The sequence below is a fragment of the Cotesia glomerata genome, linkage group LG2, assembly GCF_020080835.1.
Source record: "Cotesia glomerata isolate CgM1 linkage group LG2, MPM_Cglom_v2.3, whole genome shotgun sequence".
In the NCBI taxonomy this organism is placed as follows: domain Eukaryota; kingdom Metazoa; phylum Arthropoda; class Insecta; order Hymenoptera; family Braconidae; genus Cotesia; species Cotesia glomerata.
Window position 1 is genome coordinate 2,047,288 of NC_058159.1, and position 27,212 is coordinate 2,074,499.

At 28.1% G+C, this 27,212-nt stretch overlaps 1 protein-coding gene across 3 annotated transcripts in view; it reads right to left on the reverse strand.

Moving 5' to 3' along the window:
• LOC123259914 (potassium channel subfamily T member 2) overlaps nt 1–27,212 on the reverse strand; it is a 123,706-nt gene that overhangs the window by 22,243 nt on the left and 74,251 nt on the right. For all 3 annotated transcript variants that reach the window (XM_044720729.1, XM_044720731.1, XM_044720730.1), the window contains 4 exons: nt 17,451–17,525; nt 12,496–12,579; nt 11,107–11,201; nt 2,546–2,729 (listed from right to left, as the gene is read on the reverse strand). In XM_044720729.1, the coding sequence (XP_044576664.1) occupies nt 2,546–2,729; nt 11,107–11,201; nt 12,496–12,579; nt 17,451–17,525 (438 nt within the window). The remainder of the gene's footprint in view (nt 1–2,545; nt 2,730–11,106; nt 11,202–12,495; nt 12,580–17,450; nt 17,526–27,212) is intronic.

Genomic DNA, 27,212 nt, shown 5'->3' on the forward strand with positions numbered 1-27,212 from the left:
ATATTCATAATACAAATATCAAACATGAAGTAAATTTTATTAACTACAAATTAACTCTTAAGTACTTCGTGTGTAGGCGAATAAATTAAATTTACTTCAAAGTACTTCAGTAAATGCTGTAATTTATTAACTTTATCATTAATAATTTATCGACCAATGAAAAGGGTAGTTATTCATGTTCAAAGTAGCTTGCGGAGACTTAACTTCATTCAAACCATTACTTCACGATAATAAAATAGAAAGACTTTTCTATTTCTATGAATTTCAAAATTAATCTTCACTTAATCTTAAAAAGTCACTCAAAATAAATGCGCTGTTAATTGCAACATTTATTAACGCTATTATAAATGAAATAAATAAAATAAATGCTAATACTTTTAAGAAAAAACAAATTCGCTCGGTATTAAATGAGATAAAACATAAAAGTACACAAGCAATTTTTAATTACTTGAGTTTTAAAAACCCATAAAATTTTTTTCCAGCTAAATAAAAGTTTTTCAAGAGACAGTTCAGACAAACAGAATTTTTTTTAATTTACTTTCAATTTAAAGTTTAAGTACTCTGTTTTGTTTGTATAAAAAACTAATTACAAACAATTGGATTCAGAGTAAATAAATAAATACAAAAGTGGGTATTTAAAAAATTTATTCGAATGGGAAAAAAAAAATTTCTCTTAGCAAGTTATGTTTTATCAAGTAAAATGTGAACTAGAATAATTCGTCTTATACAATTTGTCGGTTATCTTTTTCACAAGTCTCTTTCTTGTACGCGTCGTTTTATGAGATAAAAAAAAAAGAACAAGGGTAACTCAAAGGAACTCGTAAAAAGGAAAATAAAAGCAAATAGTTAAAAAATAAAAAAAAATTCTCTGTAGTGGAAGAAGAGATAAAGTTGAAATAAAATATAATAAAATTAAGGAAATTGTGTTATTGAAAAAAGTATGATTTTTACGACGCGTTACTTAGCTTTTGTTGAAGGTTAAATTTTTTTATTATTATCAACTTTTATTTTTTTTACTTGCATTATTTGAAGCTACATTGTATTTTTTATCTGTGAAAAAGAAATAAGAAGCCGTAATTTCATAAAAAGAATTAAGGTAAAGCACACAAAGAGTGCCAGAATGAATTATCAGTCGGGCGGTTTAAATATTTGAAAGCTCAAGTTAATAATTTATTATTTCGTCTTCACTTTGAGGATCAAGCCCGGACGAGTATAAATGTATGAATGTAAACATATATATGCATGAGAACGGGAAAGTAAAGGGAGAATGAGCAAGAGGATTGACGGATGGCCGACGTTGGTGTAAAAACCGGCTGTGGGTGCAATTCTGTCGACATTGCGTCCAATCTGTCGGTGTCGGTGTCGGTACTCTCGTTGCCGGGGGTGACAATACTCATTGCTGCCAACTGTAATACGTCTAGTCTCAATGTATGTTCTACAAATTGTCGATTAATTAACTTTATCAAATCATTGATCATGCTACTTTTCTTTTTTTAAATAAAATTACAATTTTTTAATTTTTTTTAACATTGTTAGTTTTGTTTGGTTAATTTTGAATTTCTTTAATTATTAATAAAATTTTATCACATAAATTTTCGGATTTTTTTATTTATTCAACTTGTAAAGACAAATAATTCAGAGAAAGACAATTTAAATTTCTTTTTTTTGTTTTTAAGAACTTTTTTTTACCTAACGATTGAAATTTAAAATATTTTTTTTTTAATCATTTTATTTTTAATTAATTTTTTGTGTAAAAAAAAATTAAAAAAAAAGGAAATTTTTAAAATGTCAATTAGTTATTTTGATAATTTTTTGAAAAAAATAATTTTTCTCAATAATTATTGTATTTTTTAATAAATTTTGAAAGAAAAAATCTTAAATATCATTTTTCTAGCTTAAAAAATTAAAAATCATCTAATTAAAAAATTAAAATTAGTTATTTTGATAATTTTTTGAAAAAAATAATTTTTCTCAATAATTATTGTATTTTTTAATAAAATTTGAAAGAAAAAATGTTAAATATCATTTTTCTAGCTTAAAAAATTAAAAGTCATGTAATTAAAAAATAAAAATTAGTTATTTTGATAATTTTTTGAAAAAAAAAATTTTTCTCAATGATTATTGTATTTTTTAATGAATTTTGAAAAAAAAAATTCATAAAATTTTTCCACACAAATTTGCAGATTAATATTTGATTTTTTGTGTAGAAAAAAAAAAATAAAAGAAAAGAAAATTTTAAAAATGTCAATTAGTTATTTTGATAATTTTTTGAAAAAAATAATTTTTCTCAATGATTATTGTATTTTTTAATGAATAAAAAAAAAGTTAAATATCATTTTTCTAGCTTGAAGAATAATAAATCATATAATTAAAAAATTATAAAAATTTTTTAAAATATTTCTTAACTTATTATTCCAATTTTCTGACTAAAATTTTTAAAATTCCCAAAAAAATAAAAATATTTTGTCTTAAATCATAAAAATTTTTTTTTAACGTTTTAACTTTTTTAATTATAACAACAAATAAAAATGTTTTTTGAACCCACCTGTGTTGGCAGAACTAACAGCGCGACACATATCATGCAGACCATATAAAGCTGGGAAGGCCAAATGTCTGGCACGAAGTCTCCATATCCTACAGTAGAAAAGGTAACCACCACGAAATACGTGCTTTGAAACAAATTTAGTTGTCTGTGACCTGCTCGCTGAAAGTGCTGGATTCCGCACACGCTTAAACATTTAAAATAATAAAATAAAATAAACTAAAGTTAAGTTAATTTAATTTTATTTAATCCACCTTTCACTCAACCGTAATAATAATTGAGCTTAACAGGATTGGAGGCACCTTGTACCACAGAAGGATAAATATTTAGAAACCGGTCACTGGGACAAACAAGACGAGTCCGCTCAAAAAGTTAAATTAACTTCAAATAAGTTGGGAAAATTAAATCTATTGTATAACATTAAACATTAAATATTAAACTGTCGAGTTGGGTGTACACTGCTACAGCTGAAATTTTCAGTTTTTGTAACAATAAGAATGAAACTAGGAGCTACTTAGGGGACTATTTATCGTCAAATATTAGTTCACTTGAATGGAACTTAAGAAGTTCTGTTGACGTCTACTTATAGTTAAGTCTCCACTCGACTTTTACTTTATAGCTAACTTAGATTCCTCAGGACTTGAATTACTGTTACTGTATTATATACAGACCTGTAACCTGTAACCTGAATCTCCATGTTGGAGAGACACACTCGTATCAACTCAAGTCGATTATTCATGCAACCTACTTCTTAACTTTAACGACTCGAGCCCATGGATATTCAATCATTTTTATTTATTCAATAATTCCGGGTTTAAAAAAATTCAATCTACTATTTCATTTATTCTATAAATTAAAGGTCAGTATTCACCCGATTTTTTCTCACATTTTTAGCGGGTTAATTTTTTAGGGAAAAAAATTTATTTTTAATCTATATTATTAAGAGAATAAGAAAAATTTTGTGTCCAAGATAGTCATATGATAAAATCAGCTTTTTTAGTAAAATTTAGTGTCATTACAAAGGTCTTGATTTTAATTTGTGCCTTTTCAAGATTTCATATCATTCTCACCGATAGTCAATTTATTACGATAAATATTTAGGCTGCATTCGAAAATGCTCTATCTCTAGATATATAATTAAGAAATGACCTTGTATCTTAAGAATTATTGACATTTTCAAAGATATAAGCTCATCCCGATGTTACACTCATCTAGACCTTTCATTTGAGTACCCACATCAATTTTTCATATATTTCATATATTTATGTATATGTATATATGAAAAATATATCAAAATACATGTGGGTATTCAATGAAAGCTCTTGATGAGTGTAACATCGGGATGAGCTTATATCTTTAAAAATGTCAATTCTTAAGAAATTACAGTGGAATTTAATATAATTAAAAAATGACCTTGTATCTTGTGAACTATGGATATTTTCAAAGATATATACTCACCCCGACATTACACTCATCGAGACCTTTCATTTATGTACCCTATCAATTTTTAATATATTTATATATATTATATACATGTATATATGAAAAATATATCAAAAATGCATGTGGGTACTCAAATGAAAGCTCTTGATGAGTATAACATCGGGATGAGCTTATATCTTAAAAAATGTCAATAATTAAGAAATGACGTTGTATTTTGTCAACGATTGACATTTTTAAAGATATAAGCTCATCCCGATGTTACACTCATCGAGACCTTTCATTTGAGTACCCACATCAATTTTTCATATATTTATATATATTATATATTTGTAAATATGAAAAATATATGAAAATTCATGTGGGTACTCAAATGAAAGCTCTTGATGATTATAACATCAGGATGAGCTTATATCTTTATAAACGTCAATATTTAAGAAGTTACAGTGCAGTTTAACCAAAGTCATTACTTAATAAAGCAAAATTTTATTTATTTATAGTTCATAAGTCACAGCAGTCACAAAATGACTACAAGGTTACTAGTTTTTTTTTTTTTTAATATAGTACTAAAAAGATAATAAAAAGATGTAATTGTCTTTTATGACATATTTGTAGATTTATATTGATAAAAACATTAACTTGAATCAAGAGAAAAATTTTTGATCTAACAAAATTATTTTTGAAATTTAAAATTTATCATTTAAAAAAATTTTTTAGCTAGAAAAATTTATCAGTTAAAAAATAATAAATTAAAATTAAATTAGCAACTATATAATAAACATATCTAATTATTTTCTAGTTATTTAGTAAAAAAAAAAAAAAATAACTAAATGTTTTGCTGATATTTAACAAAATTTTGAAATATTAGAAGTATGATTTGATTTAAAAAAAAAGTAATGATTAAAGATAAATCAATAGGTAAGTAACGACTTGTTTTTTGTTCAACTGGATTCTGGCGAGAGGGTAACTAAAAGAAGCTCGAGAGCAAGAGAGTTGAAAGTCTAGAGCAGACTAGTCAGTCGATTAGTTATTTATTGGTGGCCTACATCGTATCACCGTTTACTTATTGGACACATTGTACATGTAGATGGATAAATGTATAATAGAGAATGTAGAATGCAGAATGAAGATAGATAATGAAGAATAGAGGCGAAGGGGGGGTATCGGTGGCCACACGACCACCGGCTGTCGACTCTCACAAATCCGACATGTATCAAACTATTTCGTTGGATCTGCTCTGTCCTGTATGTACATTATATCTAAGTATATTATTATGCCTGGGAGTCTATTATTGGCTCGTGTGACCCGACGGAAATCGACTTTAGTCGGCATACAGAATTATTTACAAATACTTTTCAGACTAGGTAAGGTATACTCGACACTTTGTAACACAACCCCTCGGCGTCTGACTGCAGACACTTTTTCTTTATTATTTTATTTAATATTGTTTATACACCAAAGTCCATTTTTTATTCAATAAAATCTTTTAATATTTCACCTTTTGATTATTTTTAGACACTGATTTTCCAGGAGTATTTTAACGTCATGCTTGCTGTTTTAATCCTGCTCTACTTTTTATTTTTAAACAGATATTTTATTCATAAGAATTTTTTTTTATATAAAAAAATCATAAGTCTGAATTTGGATGAGAAAAATTTTTTTTTTTATTGGGTGAGATTTTTTTTTAGTATTAAGATTTTTTACTGATTTTAAAAATCTCAAATTTTTTTGAACCAGAAAAAAACTAAAATTTTTGTAATCTATATTATTGAGAGAATAAGCAAAATTTTGTGGCCCGTGTATTTATATGATAAAATGAGTTTTTATGGTTAAATTTGGTATCGTTGAAAATAAGAAATGAGCTTGTATCATAAACTATTAACATTTTTAAAGATATAAGCTCATCCAAATGTTACACTCATCAAAACCATTCATTAAGAACTAGCATAGCATTTACCCGCTGCTTCGCTCGCGTTGAAGTCTTTCAATAAATATCAAAGATCATTACATTCCAATAGAACTGAATCAATGTGATTCAAATTTTTTGACAAACAATTTTTTTATTTTTCGTAAAAAATAAATTTTTTTTTTTAATAAAAAGTATCCTATGTTACTTCTAATACTTCCAAGAATATGTGTACAAAGTTTCATGATGATCGGTTAAGTAGTTTTTGCGTGAAAGCGTAACAAACAAACTTACATTCACATTTATAATATTAGTAGGGATTAAGAAATTACCTTGTATCGCGTGAAATATTGACATTTTTAAAGATATAAGCTCATCCCGATGTTACACTCATCAAGACCTTTCATTTGAGTACCCAAATCAATTTTTCATATATTTATATATATTATATATATGTATAAATGAAAAATATATGAAAATGCATGTGGGTACTCAAATGAAAGCTCCTCATGAGTGTAACATCGGCATGAGCTTATATCTTTAAAAACGTCAATATTTAAGAAAGTACAGTGCAATTTAACAAAAGTCATTATTTAATAAAGCAAAATTCAACTTATTTATAGTTCACAAGTTACGGCAGTCACATAATTACTGCAAGGTTGCCAGTTTGGAATAAAATTTTTTAATTGCGAGATTTTTTTAAAGATCCAAATAAAAACAGTGTTTCATATCGAGAAATAATATCGCAAAAAAGTGTATTGATAATAAAAAATGATTATTTATTGTGACATGAAAAGTGTTTAACGGTGAGCTGTAAACTCTTTACAAGGACATAAAAAATGTCAAGAAAACCGTAACACATAGCAAGTGAAAGTTATTTTGTATTTTTCGACCCGCGAGTGAAAATAACCTCAGAAGAAGAAGAGAAAGAGAAAGAGGAAGAAACGTAGGATATTATTATTGTCCCTGGGGTAGTTATTCCTGGACAGCGAGGGAGGTAATGTGGTTCAATGGGATCTACTCCTGTAGCAATAAAACACGATGTACAATTCTCGCTTGGATTCGATTTTATCCGCGATTGAGCGGAGCACAAGTGCCCGACGTTTGACAATTTTAAAATAAAGTTTTCTGGCGTAAACACCGGCTCTGTAGCTTCCAATACAACTCCCCTTGCCTCTTCCGCTTTCCTGAGCTGTCGCGACCTGAGCGAACCCACCATTTTCTCAACAGTTTACTTAGCCACCCTCTTTACATTTTCATTCGTCTCATTCTTTTTACCGAGCAATATTTAATTTTTTATTTGGGGAAAAAACATCTATTGAAAGTTTAAATTATTTTTTACATTCTATCGAATTATTTCTTGTTTTACTTCATCCACTTTGGCTTGAAACTTTATTTTTAAAATAGCTCGGAGTTTTTAAATGAAATTTTTAATAATAAAAAAAGTGAGTTATGAAAAATAAATTTATATGGTTAGATACGAGATATAAGTAAAGATACCGGCATCTGAAGCTCGTGACATGGCTTTTTCGACCGTCAAAGAACCTCTACTCGCGGGCAAGTATCTACTGGTGGTATTGTATATTATAGATATATATATTGTTGAGAAATAACTCCCTCATCGCATATTGTACATAAGGGCGTAGCAAGTTTGCACTTTAGATTTAATGGTAACTCTCTATTGTACCTTTTTTTTTTCTTTACTCTCGCCCCCTTTTATCGCTACGCTACCACCACCCTCTTTACACTTGACTGTGACAGTTATGTCCATATAACGTTACTTTTCATGCTGGCACACCTTGACCACGACTAAAGTATCTTGTGTAATTATAATACATTATATTTATTACCAAGTGAATAAGTTAAAAAAAAATTTTTTATAATTTAATTTTTATTTAAATTATTATTATTATGAGAAAAATTTTTTTAATGTTTATTTCTTTATTTTTTAAATTTATTTAAAATCAATCCTAGAATTTTTGAAAAATTTTTTTTTTTTTAAGATTAAAAGACGCGTATAAGAAATAGTATTTTTCTTACCTAGGGCAGGAAAATAAGAAATCTGAGGCTTTCTTATTTCCTGCCCGTGGTGAGAATATTATTTTTCTCCTCGACGGAGGCGGAAAGCGGCATTTTCATTTAGCGCAGCGGGCGGAAAATTGACGCAACCGCCCGGAGGGGAGAAAATTTATTTATTATTATTTCAGTAATTTTTTACATTTATAAGGTAATTAGAGCATGGAAAAAAGTAAACTGTAATAAATAATAGTCAATTTATAATAAGTAATGATCAACTGGAAAAAATTACCATTTCAAAAAGTAAAATCGAGATTTTAACAATCACTTTATAATATTTATCATTTAAATGCTACAATTTATTATTTACATGGAAGAAAATACTATTTCAAACAGTAATATTCGCTATGTGAAAGTCCAAAATGTTAAAGTATAATAATTAAGAATTTTGACTTTGATATTTATCATTTCGTACCTAAAAAATGATCTTATGATATGTAAAAAATATAAACTGCAGTTACTAAATTTCTATACAAGCAACGACAATATTTACGAAGTAAAATGGTAAATTTTAAACGCAACGCTAAAAATCAAACTATAATTATTGATTTGCTTGGACTGGTAAAATATATATTTTAAGAGTAGAATTTTTACTGTTTCAAATGTTGAATTCTCCGAGTGTGAGACCTTCTCCTTCTCCTCACAGTATAGACTATATATTGAAGCGGCAATTTTTACTGTTCGAAACTGTAATTTTTTAAGATGATAGAGTCGTTATTTACTATAGTGACAGCTACTAATCACATTCTAGATATTAAATTATAAATTGTGGCTTTTACACTTTGTACATTAAGTTTTGTGATATTTAGATTTGTGCCACCCCGATGTCTGCTGTGCTGTTTTAAACTATAAAAATTAACCGAAATCCGAGTGAATTTTACAGTTTCCTTTTTTCCGTGAGAAAAAAAAATAATTTAAATCGTTCTGTAGAGCCAAAAGGGCCTAAAATTAGCAATTCACCCTTTTGGCATTAGTAATGCCACACGATTAAATGATTTTTCTTTTCTTAAGTTAAATTTAGTATCCTTTAAAAATTTTTTTTGCCCTCCGGGCGGAAAGTGGCAACTTTCGTCCCGCTGCGCTAAACTAAGTTGCCGCTTTTCGCCTCCGTCGGACAAAAATAGCTCCTCGGGAAGTAAGCTCAGATCACAAGCTGACCTCGGCTTCGCCTCGGCCAACAATTACATGTGATCTGGAGACATTTCTTACTTTACTTCCCTAGGTGTGTAATATACTATTGACCTGAATTTATGCCTTTTAAAATTTTTATTCGGTCCTATAAGATAGTTTATTAATTTTTTTTAGTAACAGTCAATTTTTATTGTTTTTCTAGCAGTTATTAATAATTTATTGGTTATTAATTTAATTCTGTAATAGTAAATAATATTTTTAAAATAGAATACAAAAATACCCAAATTATAAATATTTTGTAATTAAAAATATCGAAAAACCATCAAGCAAAAATTTTTTAAATTAAATTGATAAAAAAAATGTTGTCTCTTTTGCTTGAATGGTATATCATAATCAAAGCCTGAAACTCTATTTATAAAATATTAAATAAAATGTATTTCAAAGTAAAAAATATTTAACTTTAATATCAAGATTGAAATGCATTAAAGTAAAGCTACTCGAAGAGATTGCTAATTGCATTTCTGTACTAAAAGATAAACTTATAAAAGTGTATGACGTGATTCTGTAAAATCTACGCTAAAGTCCAATTTATATGTGTATATTTTATACATATAAACTTAAAGCTTGCGCGGTGTACGGTATAGGGCATAAAGTATAGAGTATAATGTTAGATATTTTTCTCGGGTCCTGAACACAAGATAATACGTGAAATGAGTTTGAGTGGGTGCGGCATGACGTAGAAAGATCGATGTCAAATGAGCACATTGTATTATATGACGAGCGGGTTAATATTTTATAATGCGAAAGCCACTTGAGATTTGTCACGCGAACTTTTTCTCATTTCCTATCATTATTTTTTATTTATATATTTGTTATGCTCTCGAAATTCATTAGCAATTAATACTTAGTCTCTGCTAATTAAATAAAGTCTGCCTGTGGCTATCGAATTGGTATTCTTTATCAAGTGAATTTTTTTAATAATCGGAGTTTGATTACCGATTGTTAGTTTTTAATTTTAAAAATAACTTTTTTCAATCCATTGTTATAAAAATATTTGAATAATTACATAATGGTAAAAAAATTAATTAACACTGAGAAATTCAAAGGAAAAATATATAAATATTAAAACGTAAATGTGAGTATTAAATGTAAGTAACGTTGGATTCCAGGCTGCATACTTTAATTAATTAACTTAAATTTACTGTAAAAAATTTAGTAAGCCGCTTCAGCACGTACCAAAGTTATAGTAAAAAATATTATTTTTTTTATTATTATTATTATTATAAGTATAGTTATTGTTATTACAGTATCTTCTCATTATATATTCTTCACAAGCTCCCGGCTATTCAGATTATTGACCACCGAAAAATTTAATGACTTATTTATTTACAACAAGCTTTTTTAGCAAGTGAGAAAATTAACTTGTCGGCTCTGAATTTTGCGTTTAATAAATATCAAAAAAATTAGAATTTTTTACCGAACTATTTTTGTTGTGTCGATATGAGCAAATATTAAGTATGAAATATAAAAAATTTTTCTATGAAACTAGAGAGAAATTTTAGATTTTTTTTTTCAATTTGTTATATAAGAACTATACGCTGTACAGTTAAGCAAACTACACTTTAACCATAAATGCGACGATATTTCCCGCGCATTTTCATGTTTGTATAACGTACGCAGATATACAGTGTATATATTATGTAGTAGGTCAGTCGGGTGACCCGAGGGTATCTTAACCCCCGAGGCTGTCGATGTTTACTTGCCGGTTTGTTTTGAACTGTTTAATTTCCTCAGAATTATTTTATAACATTTTTTATCTTTTAATTTAAATATTTACGGTAAATATTAAATATTACATGTTTGTACTAAAGCGAGAATTTCGTGGTTTTTAGATCGCGAATAATTGCACGGGATTGATTTTAAATTGTAGGTTAATTTTAATTCAAAATAGAGAGGTAATTTTGTTGCTACTCAATCAATTATTTAAAATTATTTTAATTTAACTATGTACCTGGTGAAAACAAGGCACAGTAAAGTCACGCTGAGTATCATCAATTGTTGACTTAAAGCTGATTGAGATCTTTGCATTGCTCTGTGTAAATCATTCTGTAAAAAATAAATTATTGTTATTATTAAAAATTAATTAATAAATAAAACATTTTCACGGGAATTAATTATAAAAAAATTCTTTTATTTCAAGCGCTATCAATCGCTATTAAAATGTTGCCAAATTGCAGGCGTGATACACTAAAACGCGTGAGTAAACATCGAGTGAGTTTACAATTGAGCAACATTGCGCTTCTGTCATTTACACATTCCGACATTCGTTGCATATTTGATTTGTCAAAATGTTTTTTTTATTTTTTCAATCAAACATTTCCTTTAAAATTTACTTTGTGCCTCCGGCACTGATAAAATAAAATAATAAAAATTATCATGATACTATACTATTTTTTTTAAGAGTGCTAGCTATGTTGCTATGAAATTTTACAATAGGTTACCAAGCATTTAAAAATGTTATACGGTTCTAAAAAATCGATTAAGTTGAAAATAACTCAATGGTTAAAACAAAATACAGAATAAATTACAGAGTTAATTAGTTCTTAAGTTTTAATTATTTAAATTGTTATGCTAATAATTTGGTCATCATAGATGTTAATTACTGTGCCATTCAGAAAAAAAAAATGTTCTTGAATCAAGTATATGATTTTAAAGAACTTAATATTCTTGATTTAAGTAGAAAAATTCTTAATTTAAGAAAATTATTCTTGATTTAAGGAAATTTTACTTGATTCAAGAATTTTTAGTCTTGATTCAAGACAATTCAAAATTATATTCTTGGTTCAAGAATTTTTCTCTTGAATCAAGTTAATTTTTTTTTCAGTGCAGTCCTATCATCTATAGTACATATAGAAATCATCTCTAAAGGACAGATATTTTGTATTGTACACTATTTAATATGTATTTTTCCAAATATCTGGATTTTCTGGTAATAAATTATTATTATTATTATTATTATTATTATTTTTAATATTTCATTATTTCTAAAAACTGGTTTTAATAATTTATAATAAATTTTCAGCTTATTGGCTATCCAGTCTGATACAAAAATTTTTTTCTCTAATTTTTCCTAATATTTAGATATGAATTAAGGATAAATTGTTTATACTTGGAAAAAAATACAGGCTAACAATATTAAGAAAAATTAGAGAAAAAAATTGTTGTATTAGACAGGATAGCTAATAAGCTGAAAATTTACTATAAATTATTATTATTATCATTATTGTTGTTGTTGTTATTATTATTATTAGCTTCAAATACAAATCATTAATCATGTGATTCAACGCTAGTAAAATATATATAATTATTATTAATATTACTTTATTATTATTATACTTACAAACATATTTTCAAGTGAATGTTTAGCCAACCAGCAGTTTAGAAACACGGGTATAAATAAATTTCTCATCGGCGGATAGAGTATCTGCAAAATAATAGTTTTATAATTCAATTTCAGTAACCAGCTATTTACTCGAACAAATTTTAATTATGATACAAGGATAAAATGAAATTCTCCTATATAGTACTATTAATATCGTATTATACGTCGATGTGAATCACTATACCCTCTCTACTTATGCATATACGTAAAGCTAAACAGTAAAGCACCCTCCAAATAATTAATTGTCATAGAGATAAACTCTGTGGATTTTATTGACGTATTTGCCGACTAATCCTACTGCAAATATTATGTTTACCATTAATCGGCTGTAATACGTATAATACGGTCTATTTTCCAAAAATATAGAGGATTAAATTAAATTTTAAAATATTTAAATAAATTGGATGGAATATAATTTTAAAACAACAATAAAAATATTTAAAATCATCAGTAAGGTTAATTATTCACTTGGAATTATTTAACTGGCTCAGGCTTATTGATACGTTTTTAATTTAATTCATTCAAAAACCAATTTGTTTATATAACTATTTATTTATTTTATTTTATTTGCATTCTATGATTGCCAAGTTATTATAGTTAACAAGCGCTTACTTTTTATGTAAATACAATACACAACTTGTCGAGGATAAAGAGGATTTTGATATCTCGAAAGACATTTTAATAAAACGAAACCGAGGATTTGGGTTTTTTACCGCTGTTTGTTCGAACGTTGCACTGAACAAACGATTATTACTACGTGTTTATAGATACATAAAAATATAAATGTATGCACTTGTGGGAAAAACTGTGTAAGTATAATATAATACAATATAATAAAATAAAATATAATAGCATTGATAGTTTGCGAACCAAATGACACGAACAGCAAAACGTTCTGTTCTTTCGAGCGGGCTTTTTCCGGGACAAAAGCACGTGGAAATTACCTGTCGATATCATAATCATCGAAAAGAAAACGGCTATGAATATTTATTTATTTATTTTTCCAGCAAGTTTGGTGAATAGAAAAATTTTGTGCTTTATTCAAAAATTGATTTTATGCTGCTGTTTTAATTAAAACAAATCAAAGTTACATTTTTGTATTCAGTAAAAACAATTTTAGACAATTAATCCTTTTAAGTATTTGAATCAAGAAATTTTTGGTTCATTTTAAATGGAGAAATAGTTTTTCTATTTTTTTTTTTTTTAATTCAGTTATTGTCCAGTACAAATTATTCAAAAATTAAATTTTTAGGTCCAGATAAAATCTATATTATTAAAAGAATAAGAAAAATTTTCTGTCAAGGATAGTCATATGATAAAGTACAATGCAATTTAACATAATTAAGAAACGACCTTGTATCTTGTGAACTATTGAAATTTTTAAAGATATAAGCTCATCTCGATGTTACACTCATCGAGACCTTTCATTTGAGTACCCAAATCAATTTTTCATATATTTCATATATTTATATATTATATATATATATATATATATATATATATATATATATATATTTATATATATATATATATATATGTATATATGAAAAATATATCAAAAATGCATGTGGGTACTCAAATGAAAGCTCTTGATGAGTGTAGCATCGGGATGAGCTTATATCTTTAAAAATATCAATAATTAAGAAATGACCTTGTATCATGTGAACTATTGACATTTTTAAAGATATAAGCTCATCCCGATGTTATACTCATCAAGACCTTTCATTTGAGCACCCACATCAATTTTTCATATATTTATATATATTATACATTTATATATTATATATTATATATTGTATATTTATATATTATATATATTTATAAATTATATATATTATATATTATATATTTATATATATAAAAAATATATCAAAATGCATGTGAATACTCAAATGAAAGCTCTTGATGAGTGTAACATCGGAATGAGCTTATATCTTTAAAAATATCAATAATTTAGAAATGACCTTGTATCTTGTCAACTATTGACATTTTTAAAGATATAAGCTCATCCTGATGTGACACTTATCGAGACCTTTCATTTGAGTACCCACATCAATTTTTCATATATTTATATATATTATATATATGTATATATGAAAATGCATGTGGGTACTCAAATGAAAGCTCTTGATGATTGTAACACCGGGAAGAGCTTATATCTTTAAAAACGTCAATATTTAAGAAAGTACGGTGCAATTTAACAAAAGTCATTATTTAATAAAGCAAAATTTTATTTATTTATAGTTCACAAGTCACGGCAGTCACATAATGCAAGGTTGCTAATTTATATTAATAAAAATAATAACTTGAGACAAAGTTTTGAACCAAAAAAATTTTTGGAACAATTAGATTATTTTAAATTAAACTAAAAAATTGAATTGTTAAATTTTTGCTTGATTTATTATGATAAATTTTTTTTTTTTTAAGAATTAAATCATCTTGATTCAAGCAAGAATTATCTAATTAATAATTCTTTTATTAAAATTTTTCGGTTTCTGATTTTTCACTGAATTCAATTTAATTTTTTTTTTTTAATGTAAGAGCATATTTTAACATAAATTTGAATATTTAATAAAAATGACCAAAGATTTAAATTATTAAAAAAAATAAATACTTATAAATATATTAAAAGCTTCAGTAGCATTTAGTATTAAATATGCACATAACATATATAACTTAATATAATTAGAGGAGTCAGTTACAGTTAGTTATGTCACGGATAATAGACTTAAGCTAATTAAATTCCCCTGATAATATAATGACTGAATTTAACGTCATTATGGTAGCTGTGAGCCAGGTTGTAGTTGTTTAATCCGACAAGATAAGAAGTATATGTTATATTGCTTTATCATACACTGTACATAATACATGGAATATTATAATCGTATTTATCTGCGTCACCGAGCAACTTAATTGCCCTTATCCTCTATTTTGTTATTTTATCAATTTAATCAGCGTATCAACGCACGACGCATTTTTCCATTTAAACGTCGAATTAACTATATCAATTTAATTTTCAATAATAGAGTGACGTAATGCACTGACAGTAACGAGCTCGAGAAGAAAGAGAAGGAGCAGGAGAGAAGAGAGGGAGGTGTAAAGCACTTGAGACATCCTGGAGCCAAGTGTCCTCGATAGTAAACATCTACTGGTACTTAAGACACCAGTGTAAAGATATCAGTTTGCATTGACATTTTCTGTCACTATAACTAACTGCATCCCACTTTCTATCTATACTTCGGTACACATTTACTTTTTGCTGACGTTAATTCTATTCAAATACCATAAATAAAATAGCTCTTTTATTTTTACTTACAAAGTTAAAGAATTTATCGCTTTGATCATTTTTTTCTGAAGATTCAAATTTTTTATTCAACTCAATTTTCAATGTAATGAATTTTTTAGTTGAGTTTTCAAGATCGGAGAGCAAAATTCTTAGCTCAAGAAAATTTTCGGGTGCCTGAAGGAAGACCGAAGTTGTGTTGGCCGAAGTAAAAATTTTTCTTAAAATTCTATTCTTAGTGGAAGTCATTTTTTCTTAATTCAAATTATCATAATACTTGATACAATAAATTTTTATAATTGATCAAGATTTTTAGATACTTTAGGGAAGCAGCGCCACCTACTTCAGCTGAGAAAAAAATTTTCTCATCTTGAGAAAATTTTTTTCTTGAATATTTGATACCTATTTTATATTATTTTAGGGTGCATTTATACATATTTAATGAAAAAAAATGATGAAATATTATTTGATCTTCCCATTTGACACGTTAATTAATAAAAATATTAATGAAAATTTACTTCTATCTTTATATTTAATTTTTTAGAGCGAGAGAGAAATTTTCTCAAGACAAGAAAATTTATTTCAATCAAGAACTAAATTTTTGGAGCAAGAGGCTGAATTTTTTCAAAACAACAAGATTTTCTTGACTTAAATAAATTTTTTTGAATCAAGATACGTTTTTTGAAATTCTACTCTTGGTGGAAGTCATTTTTTTTTAATTCAAATTATCATAATACTTGATACAATAAATTTTTATAATTGATCAAGATTTTTAGATAATTTAGGGAAGCAGCGCCACCTACTTCAGCTGAGAAAAAAATTTTCTCATCTTGAGAAAATTTTTTTCTTGAATATTTGATACCCATTTTATATTATTTTAGGGTGCATTTATACATATTGAATGAAAAAAAATGATGAAATATTATTTGATCTTCCCATTTGACACGTTAATTAATAAAAATATTAATGAAAATTTACTTCTATCTTTATATTTAATTTTTTAGAGCGAGAGAGAAATTTTCTCAAGACAAGAAAATTTATTTCAATCAAGAACTAAATTTTTGGAGCAAGAGGCTGAATTTTTTCAAAACAACAAGATTTTCTTGACTTAAATAAATTTTGTTGGATCAAGATACGCATTTCTTAAAGCAAGAGAATTAGTTTTGTTTGAATAAGTGAAATTTCTTGTGTTAAAAAAAAATTTTTTTTTGCTCAAGATAATAATTAGGAAGAAAAATATTTTCTTGGCTCAAGTGAACCTTGTTTTCTCTGTATAGATTCATAAAAAAATTTCTATGAGAAAAAGAATTTGTTTTAAAAATAAAAAAAAAATTTTTTTCAATTAAATTTTGATGCTTTAAATTTCTGGAATTTTTCTTTTATCAAAATTTATTTATTTTTATTTATTTAATTTAAATGCCAAGGCAAAATAATATTTAATTTTTTAGAAAATTAAAAAGCTTGAGTTTTATTGCCTTTTTTGCATCAATTAAAAAAAAATTAATTTTTGATTATAATTGAAAAAGCTTCTTGAACAAAAAAAGATTGAAAAATCGCTTTTTTTGGCTTCCGTGAATTAAAATTACGTTAAAAAATAGTAATTGTAATTATAGTCATAATAAAAACTCACCGTTATTGTGAAGGGAATGGTGTTAACGAGCTCCAAAATGAAGTGGAATGACAGTAGTTGCTGCCAGACATTTCCCTATGAACGTTAGAAAGACAGCTCAACTTACCCAGATATTTCACTTAAAAATCTAATTATGAGTGCGATTATTATTTAAATATCTTCGAGTATAAAAGCCAGATGTGTATCATCTAAACTAGGACTAGGGTTGCAATTACATTGAAGCAAAGCAGCATAAATTTAAATACATGACATCTATGGAAAATTGAATCTCGGGATCCGCGATTCATAGTGAAATTTCGGTTATTGAATTAGGGAGTCGGGAGCAGGGAATATGCCGCTACCGTTCAAATTCAATGTTGTCTATTAAATTTTACGCCTTTGTCAGGGTCTGTTACCATCGTAATCTGCTTTGTGACAGCCATTGAATTGTCAGTAATTTTAATTATTTACCGTTTTATCAAAAGTCCATCAAAAATTTGTTAGAAACTTTCAGGATTTATAAGTTGTTTTTTAATGCTGAAATTTAAAATAAAAAGATTTTTAAGACAGAGTGAATTTATTACATTTTTTTACTAAAAAAAAAAATTTCACTCTTGCTTAAAGATATTCAAATTGATCTAAATATTTAAAAATAATAAATATTTTTATTTTTTAAATAAAGAAAATTATTCTTAAAGAAAAAAAAATTTTTTTGACATCAAAAAATATATTTTTAATAATTATCAAAAATATTTATAAGACAAATATTATTATTTCTTGAAAAAATTAAATAATTAAAATATTTCATTGTAATATTTATGTAAAAAATGATTTTTCTGTCTTTAAATGTAGAATATTTTAAGTTAAGAAAAAAAATTCTTTAATCAAGACAATCAATTCTCTTAAAAATAATTTTATTCTTGGATAAAAAATATTTCTTTTGGAGCAAATAGTTTTTTTTTTAGTATAAAAAAAAAAAGATTATTGATTCAGTAATTTCAGTTAAAATTTTGTCGACTTATTGAATTTATTACAATAGTTTTTAATAATAGAGTTAGTAAAGAGGAAGAAGAAAGAAAAATAGAAAAATGATTTGAATAGATAAGGAGTAAATCGATAAAAGGTGATAACGAATGCTATTACTGCGAGAGTTAACAAAAGAACGGAATATTGTCAATTTGTAGGACGTAGTTTCGGAGCTTACTACTTTTTTTTGTTTATGACTAAAATAATAAAGGAGATAAGTTTTTCCGTATCACTGGATAATGAAGTAGAGATGAAATAACAATAATAAGAATGATAATAATAAAGATAAAAATGAAGCACGAGATATTGTCCGGGAATGAAGAACGAGGGAAATCAAACGAAAAGAAATAGAAGCGAAAACGGAAAGGAAGAGAACCCGAATGTCCGTGTGAAGGATTCCAGATGATACCGAGAACAGCATGCAACTATGCAACTCCCGACACCGACACCTGCAACGATACCCGTACCCGATGCTTACTGATAAGATCGCGTGAAAATGTCTACAGATATTTACTATCTCCTACATATTTTTCCTCCTATAAATTTCGCTCCGGTTAAATTTTAAAATTGAGATCTGGACATTTCGATCTTCTTATATATTTATCACGGACGTTTCCGAATAAACTAAATTCCACGTATAATTTCCCGAGCTTTATTTTGTTTTTTCTTCTCTCAATAAAAAAGATATTGCGGTGAAATTCACGCTATTTATTCATTAACTACAACGAAATATTTAGAAAATTTTTAATAAAAAGTCTTGGGGTAAAAACTAGGGTAGAACATCATGGAATTCTATTTCACGCTGTAAATAGTTTATTTTTGTGGTGGTATAAATAATTAAAAAAAATTTTGGACAATCCAAAATTGCACGCCTCATAATTTTATTTTTCATAATAAAATTGATTAGAATAAAATACAAAAAATACTTTTAAATCTTTCGCACCATTGTCCACCCAGAAAAGAAAAGAAATTGTAAACGAACATTATTTACATAGATATAGATATACAAACGATTAGTGGATTTTTAATTTATTGCTAATTATAAATAAACTACATTGAATTAGACCGTGATCATCGAAAGGACTTAGTTTTAAATCATACTGAAGCGTATAAAAAATAAATGGACTTGATCAGTTAAGTTTTTCGGCAGTTATCGTGACCACGCCGGTTTTCATAAGTAGCTAAGCAAGGAGGGTTTAACCCCTCGATAAAGTAGATTTCAGCAGTACCGACATTTGGGTTTCTGCCTTATCGAGGTCGTTGTTGGTGTTTCTGCGATCTCGAAGGTCGTTTTTTGTGTTCTTTTTTTACCGTCTGTTGGGGATTAGCATCGATTTGTTGATCGATTTTTACCGTTGGGGATTATCATCGATTTTTATCGATTGTTGAGGATTATCATCGATTTAGTGATCGATTTTTACCGACTGTTGGGGGATTATCATCGATTTTTTGATCGATTGTTTGAGGTCAAAATGCTACCACCCAACAGCAGAGCTGATACCTTTGCCGTGTATCAGCTTTGGTGTTGATGTGATATGGACTTATTTGATGTGATGATGAATTTTGTATATATTCAAATGACTTGTTGTATAAGTATATGCGAGAAAGTTCGATACTTACGCCGCTATGTTATCGACTGCAGGGTATTGTTAACAGTCGGTTTGATACCGAACGATGTTCTGTTTTATCGATATGAAGTAAGAGTTTTTTGAATTTTAACGTTTTTTAGCCCCTCCTCTCTCGATTACATCATGTTTTTACGTCATCCGACAAGTTTGCACCTGTTTTTTAGCGTTGTCATCGTGAATTTTAACGTTTTTTAACCCCTCCTCTTTCGATAACATCATGTTTTTACGTCATCCGACAAGTTTGAACCTGTTTTTGGCGTCATAGTTGGGAGGGGATCTTTGTGGGGGAGTTATACTTACTTGCCTAAAAGATAAATTGACTGATATCGAACGCGACTTTCTCAGAAGTCAGCCATCTTACTGGGACGATTTCGACGAGTTAATAGAAAGTTATTTTGGTGACATTCCACCTGAGGATATCGGGATATTTGTTGGGAAAATTATTGATTGGCATAAAAATTTAGAGGTGATTAAAGCTGCTCGCGGAAAAGTGAACTATTCAAATTGTGCTGAAAGACTTGAAATAACCAAGAAACTAATAGGAATAACTGGCAACTTACGTAAAACTGCGTATACAAAAGTATCTTGTTCACATTGTGCGGATAAACTAAATCTAATTGACGACTTACTTAAAACTGCGTATCCAAAAGTATCTTGTTTAAACTGTGTGGATAAACTTAAATTAAACCAAAAACTGTTAAAAATTACACAGAAGTTCCAAAAACTTGAATAACGTATCGTTCAACAGTAACTCTACAATGAATCGTAAACGATTGAGGTAATTTTTTAAATCACTAATTATACTTAAAATTTACGTATTTTTGTTCCTAAGAATTTGAATTTATTTTATACTTCACTCATGCGACGATTTATGTGAAGTTATGTGAAGTTATCTCTTGAACGAATCGACTGAAATTATGTGAAATTACATGAAGTTATGTGAAGTTATCTCTTGAACGAATCGACTGAAATTATGTGAAATTACATGAAGTTATGTGAAGTTATCTCTTGAACGAATCGATTGAAATTATGTGAAATTACATGAAGTTATGTGAAGTTATCTCTTGCACGATTCGACTGAAATAATGTAAAATTATGTGAAGTTATATGAAGTTATCTCTTTTCGTTCAAGGTAGCATTTTGACCTCAAACAATCGATCAACAAATCGATGATAATCCCCCAACAGTTGGTAAAAATCGATCACTAAATCGATGATAATCCCCAACGGTAAAAATCGATCAACAAATCGATGCCAATCCTTAACAGTCGGTAAAAAAGAACACAAAAAACGACCTTCGATATCGCAGAAACACCAACAACAGTACTACTGAAATCTACTTTATCAGGGGGTCAAACCCTCCCTGCTTAGCTACTTTCATACATACATTTGACAGCCGGACGTCCACGAAATAATTTTTTTAAACATTTTTTTTATTTATTTAAAAAGCAAAATGTTTTTTAAAAATATCATAAGTGTTGAAACTAGTGTTTTTCCATTACATTTATATGTAAATATTGTTCTACAAGTGCGATAGAAAATAAATAGAGACAATTTTAGTTCAAGAAATCGCTTGATTTTTGTAAGGTAAGTGTAGAGCACAACCTCATCCGCTTCGCTTACGAGGCGTGCAAAATTAGTTCAGTAATTTACTAAACTAAAAATGAATGTTAAATTAGCTTCTTCAGGGAGTCTAAAAAATAATTTTTATTTTATACCTTAATACCTCAAAATTAATTCTCTTATAAGGAAACGGTTCAGTGACCATGCGCCACCTGTTGGAAATTTTTAACACTACTTTTAGTCAAAAAATTATAAACGCGCATCTTAGAGAATTTTTTCACCGGTTAATTAAAAATTGAATCTACTAGTACAAATTTTACTAGATTCTACTATAAAAGACAACTGTAGAGCACAACATTATCCGCTTCGCTTATGAGGCGTGCAAAAATTTTTGAAATTACCAGGAGAGTATTTTGTTTTTTTTGATTATAAAAATCATTTTTTAAAAATATTTTCTGCAAAAAAAAACCCTTGATAATTTTATTAGAATGTATTATGTGAAAAAAACTAGATATATCGGATGAAAAAAGAATAAAATTTGAGAGCACGAAGCTCTCTATGATGAGTGTTTGCCGAGTAAGCAATAAAACATAATTTATACGAGAGCAGGAACAATAAGTAAAGCACTTGATCCAATACAAGACCAGGCTTTGAGAAATAGACAGGTAAAAGAGGATTAATGTCGAATGCCGAGTAAGTTACGCCTGAGATTCTGTATCTCTCCACAACATTTTATACACAAGTCAACCATCATCTTGGCTCTAGAGATATAAGGTTGTTAGTACCTTTGTACCTCTGCTCTCGCTATAGATATACAACGCAAGCCGTGAGTCCAAGAGCAAGCTCACAAGTACAGAACAACATATCAAGAGAACATCAACCATCGCCATTCCAGCTTGTTTCAGTAGCTTCACGCTTCAGGAAATAAACAGCCACAAAGTTCTACGGTTCCGGGGTCTCTGTTCTACTCCAGTCTTAACTCTCTGTCTTTCGTCTTGTCTGAGAATCTAGACTTTAGGCCATTATACCAGCTGGTAGACAAAGCTGTGAATTTCAAGATAGTAAATCAGGGGTAGGAGATCTTTAAGGAATTACATGCCCAATGGTCGTGAAATTTCAGTAACGATGTTTACTGAGGTATGCACGGCTACTAATAAGGGTAAAAACACTTTCGGATAAACGCTTGTATAAATTGTGCTTGAGGAAGAGCTCGAGAGCTTAATAATGCCGCTGAACACTGGATATTAAATCTCGTAAATATGTGGCAGGGTTGTTGATGGTGATGTACATGAGAACACATTGTTTGTGCTTTGTTGATGAGCCTGTAAGTATGTTGGGAGAATATGCTTGTGAATTTTACATCTGTCAGTAATTTTGGCTCTGGGTTATGGATTTTAGATGCAACGTCTTGTCTATTTATATTAATATTCATTTTGCTAGAAGGGGTATAATGATTAGTGTCTTTATTTTTTTTTACTTTCTGAATTTTGATACTATCTAATTAGGTGTCAAATTTTAAAGACAAAGGTATGAAAAATTGAACCGAAAAACATTTTTTGTTTAATAGAAAGAATTATTATTATAAATATATGGCTAATTATTATAAATCCGCGACGAAATTGATAAAAATTAATGTTAATTTCAGATGATCGGGAAATAAATAAATTGCTGAAATTTTATTGAGACCTGATCATTGATCCGGAATTTTTAATTTAGAAAAATTGAAAATTCTAATCTAAATTTTTGTTTATAAATATCTTAAGAAACGAGAGCAAAGTATATAAAACAAAATAGGTTTTGGCAAATGCAATTTTAGTGATAATGATTAGTGTCTTTATTATTTTTGTACTTTCTGAATTTTGAAACTATCTGATGAAATTAATTACAGAGAAAAAAATTATTAATTATCAAATTTTAAAGACAAAGGTATGAAAAATTGAACCAAAAAACATTTTTTATTCAATAGAAAGAATTATTATTATAAATAGATGGCCGACTATTATCATAAACCTGCCACGAAATTGATTAAAACAATACGTTAATTTCAAATGATCGTGAAATAAATAAATTGCCAAAATTTTATTAAGACCTGATCATTGATCCCGAACTTTTAATTCAGAAAAATATAAAATTCTAACCTAAATTTCTGTCCATAAATATCTAAAGAAAGGAGAGCAAAGTATATAAAACAAAATAGGTTTTGGCAAATGCAATTTTAAAGGAGCGGCGGAGGTATAAAGGTGCCGACATAGTTGAAAAGGGTAAAATCAGCTCGGTGGTCTCAAAAATCCAAGAAGCAAGAACGAAGAACCAATCCTGTTACTTAGTATCCGAATAAGGTGAGCCAACGTTTTACCATATAAGAAATAGAAGGAGATTTTAGTGAGTAGTAGGCACTTTCCTTCTCGGCTTCAGCGATGGCTGGCAGTTTTATCCTCCTCGGTATTTTATTTTATTTCATTTTATTTTGCTGGAGGTTGATGGTACTGAGTACACTCAGAAGCAGCGGAAAGCGTAACTCGTTGAACAGGCTTTATAAGTTCCCCTGGGTACTACATACTGCTACTGCTCCTGCTACGTCTCTTTAACCTTTTACTTGTGAACTTCTCCGAGTTGGGACTAGGGTACTGTGCATGCTCTTATACGAGTTCAGCCGCGATATCAAAACTACAGCAAGACGATGATGATGATGATGTAGAAGCAGAAGTATGAGTGGAAGTGCTTGCCGGTCGAGGTCGGGGAAGTGGTGATGGTAGTTGGTTGCAAAAGAGTGAAGAGCCCCAGCGAAAGACGTTTTTACCGAGACGAGTTATCGTTCTATCGCCTGTACGTGCAGGATTCCACTTGAATTACCGATGGCTTTTCAACAGCTCGTGATATCGTGGAAAAGCAATCTCATCATAGTGGTACTATACCACTACCGCACCACTATTCCTTTCCTGCTTCCACTGCTCTGTATATAAAATCCGAGACTTTTTTAATAGCCGTGCAGTGTCGATAGCGATGATGGGTTGGTACTTTATTCTCGGGCTTTCAGATATGTTACCTATGCTGGCAACTCTGATTCGCGAGATTTAGAACAAAGGCCGACAAGCCGTTGTTGATGGCTCTATCTGAATATATTATATGTCGAAAAATTATCAAAGGAATTTGCATCGAAAAATTGCAGCTAGCAAAATTATCTGTCATAGATTTTGGGATTGTATTGAGTAATATTTTAATACAGTGATAAAAGGATTTAGTACGGAGTACTAAACTGATTTAGTAACAAAATTTGTATTCATTTATTTGCGAGAAACAAATATTTTGTACCCATCAATATTATTTTTTACAGTTTAATAAATGATTTCTTTATATGAACAAAGCCTTATTACATGGAAATAAATATTTATTTCCACCAAATAATATTTAGTAACAGGTACTAAATATTTCTTTGGCAAGTATTGTCGGTAGATTGCTATGCTTTAATTCCAATGTTTATGTGATGCATAACCTATTCACTAACTAAGATTATTTTATTCAGCTCGATTTTGGGAGATTTATTAAACCTTTAAAAACACAAATACTCCCAATAAATGTCTTCTATTTATGTCTTTTCTCAGTGGAGTTTAGTTTACAATTTTCAATTTGTCTATTATTGATAGGTTAAAAACTTGTTTAATTTTAAATTTTATAAATGTCTCAAACAAAAAAATATAATTTAATGAGATTTTTTTCTTCATAATACCTTATATTTTTACTTAGGATTATTTATTTTAATTATTTCGATTTATTTTAAGTTCAAAAGTTAGGTTACACACTAAAATTAGTTAAAAAATTAATTTCTTTGATACTAATAAACGATTTATTGCGTAGCAATAAATCATTTGTTAAATACTACTAAATATTTATTTGGTGGAACTAAATGGGCTTTAATAAATTATTTAGTACTTATTACTAAATATTTGGTAATGAAAGGTTTGTTACTAAATCATTTAGTATCCGTTACTAAATCTTATTAAATAGAACTAAATCCTTCTATCAGTGCAGTAAAAAATTTTGCGTCAAAAAATTTAGTGTTAAAAATTTTTGTGTTATACAACACAAAAGTGTTAAATATTTAACACTTTTATGTGTAAATTCAACATTTATTCTGTTAAATTAACACAAAAAAATATTAAATATTTCATATAAAAATTTTTAACACAAAATTTTGAACAAAAACTAAATCTTATTAAATAGAACTAAATCCATCTATCAGTGTAAAAGTTAGTTTTAAGAAATTTCAACAGATGGCGCATGATGGCTAAACCGTTTCGCTACTAGAGAGTTAAGTTTGAGACACTAAATAACCAAAAAAAAACTTTTTTTTGCTTAGCAATGAATTTTTTAAGTTTCAAAAAAACATTAAATTAAATAAAATTATTAAATTTATGAAAAACGTAAAAACATTTTAGAAAATACATGAATATCTATTTTATTGAATTTTTTACGGAAGTTAAGCTAGCAAGTTTTATGATTTATAAAATAATAATAATTGTCCTTATACTAACTACGTAATTTATCACTAAAATATCTTCAACAAAGGTATTTGCCTTTATAAATCGAGGATGGAATCACACGAGGATCCATTGTGGAAAGAATCTCACAGGAAATGCAGAGCGACTAATGATCGTCATCTAGATTGAGATTGAAGCACTTCCCGACGGGACATCCTTGAAAATAAACCGAAGCCACTTAGTCTTCCCGTATAATACACACGCCCTGCCATAAATTCGCCAACAACAAGGAATTCACACGTATACATAGACAAACAACTAAAGCACAGTGTGTCTCGGAGCTCAATGTGTCTTATGAGTGGCTGCCGAATGGAATACCAAGTAAACCAGTAAGTGTGTGAGATAAAAAGGAGCATCACAAAAAGTGAATCAAAAAATATAGAAACCCATTGGAGATCGGAGGAGTCGAGTACAGTAAAAAATATAGAAAAGCAAGATAAGGAATTTATTCTTTGAAGCCAGCTGTTTAGATAGGACTCTTATATCCTTCAAAGCTTTTTTTACAATCGCACGAGCAAAAAGTCCAGATTTAGACCTAAAGAGAGAAAGAGACTACCAAGATTTACCGAAACCGAAAACACATAACGTATAACGGTGAACACACTTCTATAAAAATAAATTCCGACTGTGCTCTAGTCAATAATGTAAACACCTTATAAATATATAGGTTTTTTCTTAGAAGTTTATCATTTTTAAAGGTCTAGGTTTTATTTGAACTCTGATTTTTATTTGCTATGCTAATTATGTTTGTACTTTATACATCACTGCATCTTTATTTGCTTCTATCAATTTTACGTAAGCTTTGAGTCAATCAAAATGAGTTCAATCAACGAATTTTTGAGACTTTCTTTTAGTTATTTACTTTTTGTTGTAATTATAATTATTGCTTGCTTGCAAATTGAAGGAAACATAAAAAGAGTTTTTTAAAGCTTTTATTTATTCAAGGAAAAAATTTATATTAAACTTATAAATATAAGAAAAAAAATTATATACAAACTGTAAATATGTAATTTTAATACCTGACTTTTG